Source organism: Taudactylus pleione, unplaced genomic scaffold (genome assembly GCF_031769625.1).
Source record: "Taudactylus pleione unplaced genomic scaffold, aTauple2 ptg000332l, whole genome shotgun sequence".
Taxonomy (NCBI): domain Eukaryota; kingdom Metazoa; phylum Chordata; class Amphibia; order Anura; family Myobatrachidae; genus Taudactylus; species Taudactylus pleione.
The window spans coordinates 1,069,588-1,082,051 of record NW_028284733.1 but is presented as its reverse complement, the minus strand read 5'-3'; the positions used below and the strand labels follow the sequence as shown (position 1 = coordinate 1,082,051).

The 12,464-nt window shown below is 47.6% G+C and overlaps 1 protein-coding gene across 1 annotated transcript; it reads left to right on the top strand.

Moving 5' to 3' along the window:
• Positions 1 to 10,807: 10,807 nt before the first annotated feature.
• LOC148509068 (free fatty acid receptor 2-like) lies at positions 10,808 to 11,776 on the top strand. Its single transcript, XM_088443641.1, has one exon. It carries the CDS (start codon positions 10,808 to 10,810, stop codon positions 11,774 to 11,776), a length of 969 nt encoding a protein of 322 aa, XP_088299767.1.
• Positions 11,777 to 12,464: the final 688 nt, after the last annotated feature.

Sequence of the window (12,464 nt, the reverse complement as noted above, 5' to 3'; positions counted from 1 at the left end):
GCGATGCCTGACCTTCCCAGCACTGGACGGGAAGAGGTGGCTCTTTCCACCATTTGCACGCCCCCTGCAAGTGCTGAAAGGAGCACCCACAGTCCACTTGCTGATATGCAAATTGAAGATGTCACTGTTGAAGTACAACAGGATGAGGATACTGGTGTAGCTGGCGCTGAGGAGGAAGTTGGCGAGGAGGATTCTGATGGTGATGTGGTTTGTTTAAATCAGGCTCCGGGGGAGACAGTTGTTGTCCGTGGGATGAAAAAGCCCATCACGGTCATGCCTGGGCAGAAGACCAAACATTCCACCTCTTTGGTCTGGCAATATTTCTATCCAAATCCGGACAACAACTGTCTTGCCATATGTACCATATGTAAAGGTGAAATAAGTAGGGGTAGGGACGTCAACCACCTAGGAACATCCTCCCTTATACGGCACCTGCAGCGCGTTCATAAAAAGTTACTGTCAAGTTCAGAAACTTTGGCTCAGACCGTAAGCAGTCCAGGGACACCTAAATCCCGTTGTCCTGTTGTATCCAAGCGCCTGCAAACCACACCGTCAACTCCCTCCTCGTCAATTTCCTCCTTAGTCAGGATCGGAAGTAGTCCTGCAGGCCATATCACTGGCATGACTGACTCTCCTATCCGGGATTCCTCCGGAGGATCCTGCATTGCTACGCCTACTGCTGCCGCTGCTGCTGTTGCTGCTGCTGCTGGGAGTCGTTCATCATCCCAGAGAGGAAGTAGGAACACCACTACTTTTACTAAACAATTGACCCTCCAACAGTCCTTAGCGAGGAGGATGAAGTACGACAGCAGTCATCCTGAAGCAAAACGTATAACTGAGGCCTTGACTGCTATGTTGGTGTTAGACGTGCGTCCGGTATCCGCCATTAGTGCAGTGGGATTTAGACAATTGATGGAGGTAGTGTGTCCCCGGTTCCAAATCCCGTCTAGATTCCACTTCACTAGGCAGGCGATACCGAGACTGTACAGAAACGTCAGAAAAAGTGTCCTCAGTGTCCTGAAAAATGCCGTTGTACACAATGTCCACTTAACCACGGACATGTGGACAAGTGGAACAGGGCAGACTAAGGACTATATGACTGTGACAGCCCACTGGGTAGATGTATCACCTTACGCAGCAACAGCAGCAGCGTCACCAGTAGCAGCATCTCAGAAACGCCAGCTCGTTACAAGGCAGGCTACGCTGTGTATCACCGGTTTCAGTAAGAGGCACACCGCCGACAACCTCTTAGAGAAACTGAGGGAAATCATCGCCCAGTGGCTTACCCCACTTAGACTCTCCTGGGGATTTGTGATATCTGACAACGCCACCAATATTGTGCGGGCATTACATCTGGGCAAATTCCAGCACGTCCCATGTTTTGCTCACACAATAAACTTGGTGGTGCAGAATTTTCTGAAAAGCGACAGGGGCGTGCAGGAGACGCTTTGGGTGGCCCGAAAAATTTCTGGCCACTTTCGCCATTCAGCGACTGCGTGCCGAAGACTGGAGCGCCAGCAAACACTCTTGAACCTGCCCCGCCATCACCTGAAGCAAGAGGTTGTGACGCGGTGGAACTCAACCCTCTATATGCTTCAGAGGATGGAGGAGCAGCAAAAGGCCATACAAGCCTATACATCCACCTATGACATAGGCAAAGGAGGGGGTATGCACCTGACTCAAGCGCAGTGGAGAATGATTTCCGTGTTGTGCAAGGTTCTTCAGCCCTTCGAACTTGCCACACGTGAAGTCAGTTCAGACACTGCCAGCTTGAGTCAGGTCATTCCCCTCATCAGGCTTTTGCAGAAGCAGCTGGAGAAAGTGAAGGAGGAGCTAAGACGGAGCGATTCCGCTCGGCATGTGGGACTTGTGGATGAAGCCCTTCATTCGCTTTGCCAGGATTCCAGGGTGGTCAATCTGTTGAAATCAGACCACTACATTTTGGCCACCGTGCTCGATCCTAGGTTTAAAGCCTATGTGGTGTCTCTCTTTCCGGCCGACACAAGCCTGCAGAGGTGCAAAGACCTGCTGGTGAACACACTGTCAGCTGAAGCGGAACATGACACGTCAACGGCTCCTTCTTCATTTTCTCCCGCAACTGGGGCTGCCAGGAAAAAACTTAGGTATCCTAAGCAACCCGCTGGCGGTGATGCAGGGCAGGCAGGACCAAGTTTGGACATCTGGTCCGGACTGAAGGACCTGGCAACAATTTCTGACATGTCTACTGTCACTGCATATGATACTGTCACCATTGACAGAATGGTGGAGGATTACATCGGTGACAGCATCCAAGTAGGCATGTCAGACAGTCCATACCTGTACTGGCAGGAAAAAGAGGCAATTTGGAGGCCCCTGTACAAACTGGCTCTATTTTACCTGAGTTGCCCCCCCTCCAGTGTGTACTCCGAAAGAGTGTTTAGTGCAGCCGGGAACCTTGTCAGCGAAAGGCGTAGGAGGTTGCTTCCACAGAATGTGGAGAAGATGATGTTCATCAAAATGAATTATCAGCTCTTCCAGGGAGACCAGCCTCCAGAACGTACAGAGGGACCTGTGGTGGTGGATTCAAGTGGGGACGAGTTAATACTTTGTGAGGATGAGGATGTACACACTGAAGAGGGTGAGGAATCGGTGGATGAGGAGGATGAGGATGACATCTTGCCTCCGTAGAGCCAGTTTGTGCAGGGACACATTAATTGCCAGCTTGTTTTGTGGGGGCCCAAACGAACCAATCATTTCAGCCACAGTTGTGTGGCAGACCCTGGCGCTGAAATGATTGATTTGTTAAAGTGTGCATGTCCTGTTTATACAACATAAGGGTGGGTGGGAGGGCCCAAGGACAATTCCATCTTGCACCTCTTTTTTTCTTTGCATTATGTACAGTTTGGGGCCTAGTTTTTCTAACTGCCATCCTGTCTGCCACTGCAGTGTCACTCCTAGATGGGTCACGTGTTTGTGCCGCCCACTCGTGTCGCTTAGCATAGTCATCCAGCTACCTCGGTGCAACCTTTTGGACATAAAAACACTATTGTGAGGTGTGAGGTGTTCAGAATAGACTGGAAATGAGTGGAAATTAAGGTTATTGAGGTTAATAATAGCATAGGAGCAGAAAAACCTACAAATTCTGTGATTTTAGCTGTTTTTATGCTTTTTTTCAAAAAAATACAGATCCAAAACACAAAACCCAGAACCCAAAACACGGAAGGGTGGTTTTGGCAAAACCAATCCAGATCCAAAACACGAAGAAAGATCCAGATCCAAAACCAAAACACAAAACACGAAAAGTGGCCGGTGCACACCCCTAGTTAGGAGACAGAGTGAAAAGTGATAAGAAAGTGATAAGGTGCCAGCCAATCAGCTCCCAACTGTCATTTTTCAAACACAGCCTATGAGATGACAGTTGGGAGCTGATTGGCTGGCACCTTATTACTTTCTTATCACTTTTCACTCTGTCTCCTAACACTGCTTAGTAAATAGACCCCTAAGACATTTTAATCTAAAATGGGAAAGCATGTTTACAGTCTAGTCAATCAAACTTGCCAGGAGTAAGATAAGAAATTATTTGCTATACTCAGTAGATTTTGGTATAAGAAAAATAACTTTAGACGACATGCAAACGATTCGATGTCGCTCTCGATTTCCCTGGAACTCCCAGACTAACGATATTACCTTTAACCCAAATATATTTAGATACGCCGACGTTACCCCCTTGATTTGAAAGGAAGGAAATCATATAGTAGTGCCCCCATAGTTATGCCCCTGTAGTAGTGCCCCCATAGTTATGCCCCTGTAGTAGTGCCCCCATAGTTATGCCCCTGTAGTGGTGCCCCTGTAGTAGTGCCCCCATATAATGCCCCTGTAGTAGTGCCCCCATAGTTATGCCCTTGTAGTAGTAGCCCCCATAGTTATGCCCCTGTAGTAGTGCCCCCATAAAATGCCCCTGTAGTAGTGCCCCCATAGTTATGCCCTTGTAGTAGTGCCCCCATATAATGCCCCTGTAGTAGTACCCCCATATAATGCCCCTGTAGTAGTACCCCCATATAATGCCCCTGTAGTAGTGCCCCCATATAGTGCCCCTATAGTAGTGCCTCCATAGTTATGTCCCTGTAGTAGTGCCCCCATATAGTGCCCCCTATAGTAGTGCCCCCATAGTTATGCCCCTGTAGTGCCACTTGTACAAAAAAAACCCTTAATCTCCGCTCCTGCATCCGCCGCCGTCCTGTCCGCCCGGCTGCTCCTCGGAACTATGGGAGAGATGTCATGATGTTTCTCCCATAGTGCGCATGGAGAGAGCCGGAAGCTGGAGTTCAGAAGAGAACTCCAGCCTCCGGCTAACGTGGCACTGCAGGGAAGGAGCCGGGCGCCCGCTTTTAATAACATCTCAGCGGGCGTCTGGCTTAGAGCCTCCCTGCGGCACAGCCGGGCATGCATATGAAATGAATCATTCTATATTATTGAATGATTCATATGCATGCCCGGCTGTCCGTCCATTACCCCCAGGAATTTAATTTTTACCCCATGTGGGGTAATTTACCCCTGTTCCCTAACCACTGCATTAGTTGTTCGAACTACCAATCTCAGGCCAGAAAATGGAGGATGGGAGAGTGTCCAGGGAGGGGCTCTGATGACGACCACAGCAGCCAATTCGTGGAGACATATCGTTCGTAGTTGGTAGCATACACACTGCACAATTTGCTACTAGCCGTTAGCGACATTTACAAAATTGAGTTGCATGTACAGACGACATTGGATGTCGTTAGCGAGCCGCAGGAGCGTTATTGTGGGTACAGACTGAACGATTGAAAGAATGTGTCACAACGATTGGTCGTTATCGGCAAATTCATTTAAAATGTCTAGCGTGTACCCGGCTTTACAGAACGGACACTATGAAAACTTAAAGTTACCAGTTTAGCACACGTATGTGTACCCTTGAAAATACTAGGGTCTATTTACTAAGCAGTGTTAGGAGAAGTGAAAAGTGATAAGGTGCCAGCCAATCAGCTCCTAACTGCCATCTCACAGGCTGTTTGAAAAATGACAGTTGGGAGCTGATTGGCTGGCACCTAATCACTCTTCACTTTTCACTTCTCCTAACACTGCTTAGTAAATAGACCCCTGGGCTTGAATTTTCCGTGCTGTTCCGGGTTCTAGAGTTTTAAGGTAGACAGGCAAACTTGACTGCTCAACCCAAGTCCTGCGCACCAAGCAAACGGATTTATGCCCAATTTGGCTATGCACTTGCATGGTCAGGTCAGAAAGATCTGGCTGGATTCTATGGGACATGCACATCCAGGTCACAGCCAATGTCCAGCTGTATTTATAGCTCTATTCTCAGTTCTGCAACACTACCAAAGAGGAAAGATCTGGGCAGATACCACAGAACACCCTCCATACTGTTGTTGTATGATCACCACACACATCCGGTGAGACCAACACCATCTTCCAGTTGCATTTTCTGCCAGTTACGATCAACTTCTACCAGGATCCAATAAAAGATTATTAATAAATCCTGATCAAGACCCTAATCCAGTGATTTTCAGCCCGCGGCACACCGAAACAAGATTTAAAAATTGATAAGGCACACCATCAGTCCCTAATCAGTTCTCTAGGGCAGTGGTTCCCAAACTCCCTATGGCTCCAGATTTTAAGGATATCCATGCTTAAGCACAGGTAATTTAATTAGTACCTCAGTCAGTGGGATTATACCATCAGTATACAAGCATGGATATACTTAAAACCTGGATTGTTAGGGTGCTTTCAGGACTGAGGGCCCGATTCAGACCCAGACGCACGCTATGGGCGATTGTCGCTCGTCTGCGCATGCGTCGCAGTGCGCGTGCGCAAGCCAGTCACTGCGATTGGGAATCATGCGCTCGTAGCACAAAGATTGAGCGCTACTTTGAGTGACAGCGCCGTTTGTGGGTGGTTACAGGAAGGTGCTTGTGAATGGGGCAGTGGTGCTGCGAACTCAGGCGTGTCTGGGCGTCAATACGGCGGTTTATGGGTGTGCATAATTAGCATGGAAGTGTCATTGTACACGTCACTTGGTTGTATATCAGCCTGCACTGATTGCAGTGCTTGGGGTGGGGTAGGGTCTACCTCAAGCGCTGCGTGCAGCTCCGATGGCTCTCGATGGTTCTGATTAATCATATACTTCATGGAGACGACGTATGCTAAGAATGAAAAGTGGGCGTCTTTATACCGGTGTGCGCTCACTCTGCCGTCGTTCTCTAAGACATAGAGGGCGTCCTTACACCAGACAGTGCGATTGCGGAATTTGCATACCTGGCCCCTTTTGACAGCGAGAGAGCGCAGCTTAGCGTCCGGGTCTGAATAGACCCCTGAGTTTTGTAAACCCTGCACTAGGGTCTAGAGGTATTTGAGTTACTATTTAGTGCTATGTCTCTGGTTCCTTTTAAATGGACAGGCTGCATTTTTATGAATGTCAGTTTATCCACAAATTGCCCCCACCTTGTCTGCATTTGCCATGGTCCTTCTCTCTTAACCAGGACCCCAAATGTCAATACGCATCTTTCAGGTATCCCAAATGTCAGTGTACCTTTGTTCTGAGAGCCCAAAGAGCTGTTCCCAGTAGAATGTATTGCATGCCTGAATATCAGGGGCTCCTCAAAGATTCCTGTATGGCACCCTGCCCCCCGGCCCAGCCCGCCACTGCCTGTATCCCAGTTAGGGTCGTGACCCACATGTTGGGCCAATCAGCAGTAGGAAACGTTAATTAAAGTGTCATTTCAGACCAGCAGGCATGTTTGCTGATGTCACCAGTTATTGGCTTGGCTGCCTCATACGTGGTCTCAGTTTCCCTTCTCACTTCAGTGACTTCCCTGTGAGCATGATCCTGTATAATCGGAGGAAGGAAGCAATATAAACTTGGAAGAGATTGTGTTACAGGCCCTTAACTCTATACTTACAGACTGTGGAACACCAACAACACAGAGAATAAATCAGATTAAAATCATAAAGAAACTATGATGATGGCAAAAATACATATAATTCATTTAAACTTCCAGCGTATATACTGTAGGTCCTAATACAGAGGTGGACACAAGTGGTGTCGAAGGGTCTTTAGTAGCATCGGATCTGAGAAGTTATGTGAATAACGCTTTTGTAAAAAGACGCCCATGTTGCCAGCTTCTCAGATCCACTGCCTGCGTCTGAAGATGCAGCATCAGATCTTCATTGGGAACATCGGGTTTCTAAACAACCCATAAGGTTGCTCTGAATGCCCGCCTCAACTAAGCTGCTGAAGCCAGTGTTTCTGCATCCGAAGACGCAGCGTCTGGCCTCCCCTGTCATACTCCTGAGATTTTATATAAAAATGATTAGAATAATACAAAGAAGATATTTATAACTTATAAGCATCTTCTTTGTTTTTTGCAATCATTTTTATAGCTAACACTCACCAGCTTTGTGGAGCTCCCTGGGACTGCAGGGAGACAAAAGATGAGGCAGCAACAGCTCAGCCTCACTTCTGTATAGTCAGACACTGCTTACAGTGCTGGGGGCAGGGCCACACCACATGCAGTAAGCTGCACAGAAAGAGAGCTAATAGAGGCATGCGTCGGAGTATGGGGGCATGCCTTGAGCACTGATGGACACCTTGAATGTATCATGTGACCAGAAGTGCACTGCAGTGTGTAGAGATCGGAGCTCAGTCAGCACTAGCAAGAGAAGACAGTGATGCAGGTAGGAGAATCAGTGGACACTGAAGCTTAGTGTAGTGAGGGGAGAGTTACAGTGAGTAGGGGGTGAGACAGGCTCCGAGCACTCAGACCCATCTCCATGTGTGCCTCCCCAGCTATTGGACTCACCACACGTCACTGCCAGCTATGTTCATGTATAGGGACCAGATATATATTTCAGCTGTTTCTGCAGCTGACATAAGTGCCAGACTGTAACTATACAAAGGGTTAACTGTGTACCACCTAACTGTCCCAACAAGCGGGATGCAGGGGGATTTTCCCACTTTACCAGGAGCTGGGAGACTCTCCCCCAAATTCTGGGAGAGTGGGCAAGTATGCCTCAAATGAAACGGGAATTTATGCTGGCTGCATTGTGGGGATCAAAAGGGTTGGACCTTACACAATAGTAGGTCTTGTTTCACCCAAAAATGGGCATTTTTGGACAAGGTTTGGGCAGTTCGCAAATGAGGTTTATTATAACCTGGTGTCACTTGTCTAAATGTTGTGAGATATGTTGCAGCATCAGAGGAAACAAACAAACAAAAAAGACTACAGGGCCTATTAATCTATGGCCATCCTTTCCTCAGGAAAAAGTCTAATCTTTTGATGGAAAAAAAAAATAAATCTCTTATCGCAATCTACCAAACCAATATTAATGTGGCAGCTGATTAATAATTACCTGCCCCGGTGACACTGGCTCCGACTAAGGGCTTTGTCTTTCTGATGCACTAATGTAAACAATTATTCAAAGAAAACTATTTTTAATGATATTCATCTATTATCAGCATCTTGAGATGGCAAGAACAGGTAGGTACTAGGGCAGGGGAGGTTGTGAGTGTCCATTGTTGGGGTGTGGCTATAAATTGCAGTGGGTTGCAATTCTATGGTGTACACTACCACATGTACTCCTACGCCTCTTTCTATTGCCAGTGTCATGCCAGGCAGGACATTTGCAGATATTGAGCTAATTTAAAAAATAAAAAAGCTACCCGTTACTTGAGTGTGGACAACTTGAAGGGCAAGTGGATTACAAGTGAAATAAATACAGTGTAACAATACAAGATCTATCTACACGTTGTTTGTTACATCCTCTAAAACTTTTTTTTTTAAATATCAGGTTGTGAAAGGTTTGTCTATATTGCATCACTCTGCAACAGGCAGAGGTGTAAGTTCATGCCAGGCTCCAAGAAGCAAGAGACTGTGGTACCGCCCTCTCCCCCTGGTGGCTCCGGCTTACTACATCCCCCCAGTGTTTCTCCAGCTAGCCCCCTTCTGTCTCTCCAGCCCCCCCAGTTTCTCTCCAGCCTCCCTGTTTCTCTCCAGCCAGACCCCTTCTGTCTCTCCAGCTAGCTCTCTCTTCCAGCTCCAGTCAGCCTCCTTCTGTTTCTCCAGCATCTCCCCCAGTTACTCTCCAGCTAGCCCCCTTGTTTCCCTCCAGCCAGCCCACTTTTGTCTCTCGTCCCCTAGTGTCTCTCCAGAGAGCCTCCTTCTGTCTCTTCAGCCAGCCCCCTTCTGTCTATTCAGCCAATCCCTTTCTGTCTCTCCAGCTTCCTGTGTCTTTTCAGACAGCCCCTGTCTATTTATACAGCCCCCAGTGTCTCTCCAGCCAGCTCCCTTCTATCTCTCCAGCCCCCGCAATGTCTTTCCAGACAGCCCCCTTCTATTTCTCCAGGCCCCCAGTGTCTATCCAGCTAGCCTCCTTCTGTTTCTCCAGCCCCCCCAGAGTCTTTCCAGCCAGCCCCCTTTGGTCTCCCCAGGCAGCCCTGAGTATCTCGCCGGCCCCCTTCTGTCTCTCTAGCCATCCCTGCAACGTCTCTCCAGCTCCTGCCCCCGCATCACTCAAGCTCTAACCCACAGACACTTACCTTCACCTGGGTCTTCTGGCCGCACCTGCTCCTCTTTGCGCTGCGGCTCGTCCAACCTTCAGTGGTATGTTATGACATAATCATCGTAATGTGCACTGCGACGCAAATCTTCAGGCACCGCTAGTGGTTGGTGCAATAAAGTTTTTTCAGTTTATAGCAACCCACAATAAACAAAAAAACTTTATTGCACTAGTTGCTGCCGAAGGTGCCTGAAGAAAAGACAGAGGCCTATGGCACCCCTGTGACAGTTGGTCAATGACTCCACTGCCTATGGGATTTCTCCCACTGGCAACAGGGAACCATGGGAAGTTTAGTGTAAAAAGCCATTGCAAATGACTCATAAATACAATAATAGTAAGAGATTGCATTAAAGTATTTTAGGTAACACAGGAGCATGACAGACCTGGTGAGAGAGAGTCTAAAACTTGAGTTCAAAAATGAAAGCAAAAACGGAGGATGCTCCACCTTTGATGGTTTCGTTTTTTGGACCACAGCAGTTTTTACTCATCGACTTAGGGCCTGATTCAGAGCCGCTCGCTATTTGCGGTCGTTCGTTTTATAAAAACGGGTGGCTATTCAAATGAACCGTTCGCACTTTGCGGTCTGTTCATGCCTCTAAGTCTGAACGAGCGAGCAAAACTTGCGGTTGTAATTTTGACAAAAACGCCCCCTTGCTGCTCGCACAATTCGTCATGTCCGCTATTTATTTGATTAATCGAGTACATCGTACAGCGTATGAACTGCTCGCTATTCTTGTGGTTGGTTTTTTCACCTTCCCCTGTTACCACCCACATACGCCTCCTCCTGTCACTCAAATTAGCAGGCATTCGCTATTTAGCGAACAAACGATTTTCGGCCGCACTGACTGGTTTGCGCATGCGTATTACAATCCGTACGCATGCGCAGATGTGCGATCTTCGGTCAGAACGAATGAGCGGCCACTTACGAGCGGCTCTGAATCAGGGCCTTAGTCGGGTGTGCTAAATATCTCATTCACAGTAGATTTGATTTTAAGCAGACAGTATTGGAAAGTTCCATTTTAACATTGCATTTAGCTTGCTTCCTATGTGAAGATATTACTTTTAAGGTTTAAAATGGCAAAATATCTACAGATTCTGGATGCCCCTCTGACATCTGAATACGTACTGTATGTATTTATGACCAACCAGACATGATTTGTGTTGTCTGTGAAATGTACTAATGTCAGTTTCTCCCATGTTCCTTCCTAGAAGAGATGACGGTACCATGGCACCATCAGCGGGAGAGAAATATGTGTACTTGGCCGTATACACTGTAACGATTATTACAGGATTTCCAGCCAACCTCCTTGCCCTCCATGCATTCATTCGGAAGCTACGGATCAAGTCAACACCCAATGCAATCTTTCTCTTCAACTTAACTATCTCCGACCTCGCCTTCCTGGCTTTTCTACCGTTCAAGGTTACAGAGGTCTTGCAAGGCCAGTGGTCAATGCCCTCCTTCCTCTGCCCGCTAAGTGGACTCTTCTACTTCAGCACCATCTACTCCAGCACCTTGTTCCTCACCGCTGTTAGCGTCGAGAGGTATCTCGGCGTGGCCTTCCCTCTCAAATACAAACTCTACCGCAAGCCCAGCTATGCTGCCGCCATCAGTGGCTTTCTATGGATCTGCTCGTTTGGTCACTGCAGCATTGTCTACATCACGGAGTACCACCAAGCTTCCAATGCCACCGGGAGGTTAGTCTGCTATGATAACTTCACTGAGAAGCAGATGGAGGTTCTACTGCCTTTTCGTCTAGAGCTGGGACTCGTCTTGTTCTGTTTGCCTTTTCTCATCACCTGTTTCTGCTACGGCAGCTTTGTTAGGATCCTGGTCTCTTCGCCACACATCCACCGGGAGAAGAAGCAGCGAGCCATCGGACTGGTCCTCACCACCCTGGGCGTGTTTGCCATATGTTTCGCCCCATACAATGTCTCTCACTTGGTGGGATTTGTGCTGAAAAAAAACTTGAAATGGAGGGAGAAAGCGTTGCTCCTCAGCACCTTCAACGCTAGTCTGGACCCCATCATCTTCTACTTCTCCTCCACCGCTGTCCAGCACTCTTGCAAGTGCTGCTTGATGCGGCTGAACATTTGCCACCCCAATCCGACTTTACATAAGATCATGGAGAAGCAGAGCATAAGACTAGGTCAGCTGGAAATTTCCGATAGCCAGATATACGCAACAAAGTGCTGATATTGGTTTGTTATTTATTCGGATTGAGCGTACCGGTATTGTGACGTAGTAGTGTTGAAGACATGTTGACCTGTCGGAGAGTAACACTGTACTAATGTTATGTTTAGAGTGGGTATTATGGGAAGTGGCAATTGATAATCTATTTGTGTGGTAAATGTAACACACAAACCATTCTAAATTCTTATATGATTAAAGCTAAACATTACTTCTTTTGAAAACATGTACAGTATGTGTTGGTTACACTCATCTCAGCATACCTCACAACGTATGGGAGCCTTAATTCAGGACACACTGTGCATGCCAAAGGCATGCAACCAAGAAAAGGGGTGTGGCCTCATGGGAAAGGGTGTGGCATCAAAGCACTTTCCCGTTTCCGGCACTCAGGGAGTGTGTCCAGCACTCCCCGAGCTGCTGGGCTGTCCCCAGGCTCACCCCACTCCCCGCACTGTTCAGATGCCCTGCTCCCCAAATCTGTCCCCCCCAATGAGGGACACTGTGACCCAACAGTGGGATGGAACAGTGCACAAAAAGTGGGACTGTCCTGTCAAAATCCAGATGGTCGGGGGTAAGTCTTTGTGAACAAAAAAAACTTATTAAAAACATTCCAAATTCCCACCAAACTAAAAAATATTACTCCACAAGAGGTCGGGAATTGATGCATCTTCTAAACCAGTATCTCCCAAACTCT

Coding starts and splice junctions, on each gene's coding strand:
- LOC148509068 (XM_088443641.1), top strand. CDS start 10,808: ATGGCACCATCAGCGGGAGAGAAATATGTGTACTTGGCCGTATACACT.